The sequence below is a fragment of the Austrofundulus limnaeus genome, unplaced genomic scaffold (assembly GCF_001266775.1).
Source record: "Austrofundulus limnaeus strain Quisiro unplaced genomic scaffold, Austrofundulus_limnaeus-1.0 Scaffold16, whole genome shotgun sequence".
NCBI lineage: Eukaryota > Metazoa > Chordata > Actinopteri > Cyprinodontiformes > Rivulidae > Austrofundulus > Austrofundulus limnaeus.
In genome coordinates this window covers 391,774-393,882 of record NW_013952418.1, presented here as the reverse complement: position 1 = coordinate 393,882, position 2,109 = coordinate 391,774, and the positions used below count along the sequence as shown (strand labels likewise).

Here is a 2,109-nt window from a genome sequence, read left to right as displayed (position 1 = left end):
GTACCAAGACCACAGTGTCTCGAGACCGAGACAAGACCAAGACTTTTAGGGACTGGTCTTGTCTTGGTCGAGACCGAGACAAGAGACCGAGACAAGACCTGTCCCTAAAAGTCTTGGTCTTGTCTCGGTACCAAGACCACAGTGTCTCGAGACCGAGACAAGACCAAGACTTTTAGGGACTGGTCTTGTCTTGGTCGAGACCGAGACAAGACCAGTCCCTAAAAGTCTCGGTCTTGTCTCGGTCTCGAGACACTGTGGTCTTGGTCTTGACTTTGTCTCGGGTTAGGTGGTCTTGACTACAACACTACATAACAGCAGAAACACCTACTACATAAAAACTAACACAACAACATGAACAACAACAGCTCAGCAGCTACAGGAAGTAAACACCGAGCCGTCTGCAGGTGTTTACCTGTCGAAGACGACATGCTAACACACATCCCCGCTTTCCTCTGAACTCCTCCGTCGGCCCAGTTCAGAAAATCCACGGCTGTTTTRTCGCTCCACCTGACAAAAAATCAACCAGATCAATCTGCAGAYGAGCTGAACAACTGCTGAAAGTAGCTAAAAGTAGCTGAAGCTGCTTTGTTAAAGTTGAAAGGACCAGCACAAAAAAGATTGGCTGAACAGAGCAATGAAAACCTCACTGGAGCCGAACAGTGGCTAAAACACACAAAACAGTTAACACAAGCTAAAATTAGCAYGGCTGTTTCTGAAAGCCGAAACATTCGAAACTGTTGCTAAAATTTAGATTTAGAAAAATAGTTGTTAAGCCTGAAGCCAGAACAGTAGCTAAAAGCTAAAACATTCAAAAGTGTTAAAAGCTAAAATTAGCCGAACAGTTGATTAAAGCTAAAATGAGCAAAAGTGTTTCTAAAACATTCAAAACAGTAGCTAAAAGCTAAATTCAGCCTAACAGACTAAAACCAGAACACTAACAGCAGATAAAACAAATAAATGAAAGCACTAATAATGATTCAGTTAATTAAACACACACACACACACACACACACACACACACACACACACACACAAAGTGACTGCTACACACCTGACCTCCTCTCCTGATGGGTTGAAGGAAAGTCCGATCCACCAGTCTGTCGGRCCCAGAGAGAACTGTGAAGAAACAAAGATGAACAGAACTTCACCGACCCTCTTCAGGTTCTGAGCAGCCGAACAYTAGAACCTCGTCTCCCTTTAGCCCCGCCTCCTCACCATCCTTGGCACCACGGAGGCTGTCTGCTGCCAGCAGGCGGCCCGGGTCCCGCCTCTCTCTGAGTGGAGCCACTCGAGCGGTAAAGTGCTGACAGTTTAGGGTCTTTTTCGGCTCGTTTGTGTGTTTATGGAAACACTGGAGTCTGAATGAGGAGCGACGGAGTTTGTCTTCAYGCTTGTTGACTTCTGGTTGTTTGAGCTTAAATAACAGCTCCTCAAGGCCGTTAAACCACAATAAAACTGTGATTAAACAGATTCTTCAGCTGTGTGTGTGTGTGTGTTCACTGAAAACAAGTAAACATTTAAGCAAAGGTTTAGACCCAGTCCAGATGATGATTTATTGTTTAAAACAGGATTTTTTGTTGTTTCTAAGAAATAACGTTGGCAGAACATGACCCAACATGTTGTAACTGTGCCTGGACTGTGTGTGGCGCCGCAACGCTGCTTCAAAAATACACCTGGAACAGGAACAMGASGAGGAGAACCAACATAAAGCTGACAAGGTGAGCAGAAAACACCTGCATCAACCTTTTAGTGTCTCCAAACTCAGGTTCTCCACCARAGGTCTGGGAGCTTCATGGTTCTGTTCCTAGACCRGGTCGTTCTGGACAGAGATCTCTGAGGTTGTTCCTGGCTAAGGTGGAAATCCCAGGATGGGGTCTAATTGGTCCGGACACCCCTAAGTTTTAGAAAAACAGAGATTGTTCCCCCAGTGAAACAACATAAAAACTAGTGCTGGGCAAAGAATAGAAATGTTTAAATCATGATGAATCTAAATATTTTTGAGATTCATCATGATTTATCTAAATATTTTTGTGATTCATCGCAATTAATCCAGATATTTTTGAGATTCATCATGATTAATCTAAATATTTTTGTGATTCATCGCAATTA

General features: G+C 43.5%; 1 protein-coding gene across 1 annotated transcript in view; it reads right to left on the bottom strand.

The window, feature by feature from the left end:
- The window catches only part of pla2r1 (phospholipase A2 receptor 1), a gene marked incomplete in the record, with an annotated part of 34,026 nt that overhangs the window by 13,017 nt on the left and 18,900 nt on the right, over positions 1–2,109 (bottom strand). Inside the window, 2 exon segments of the mRNA XM_014003011.1 lie at positions 413–507; positions 1,052–1,116. Of these exon segments, the coding sequence (XP_013858465.1) occupies positions 413–507; positions 1,052–1,116 (160 nt within the window).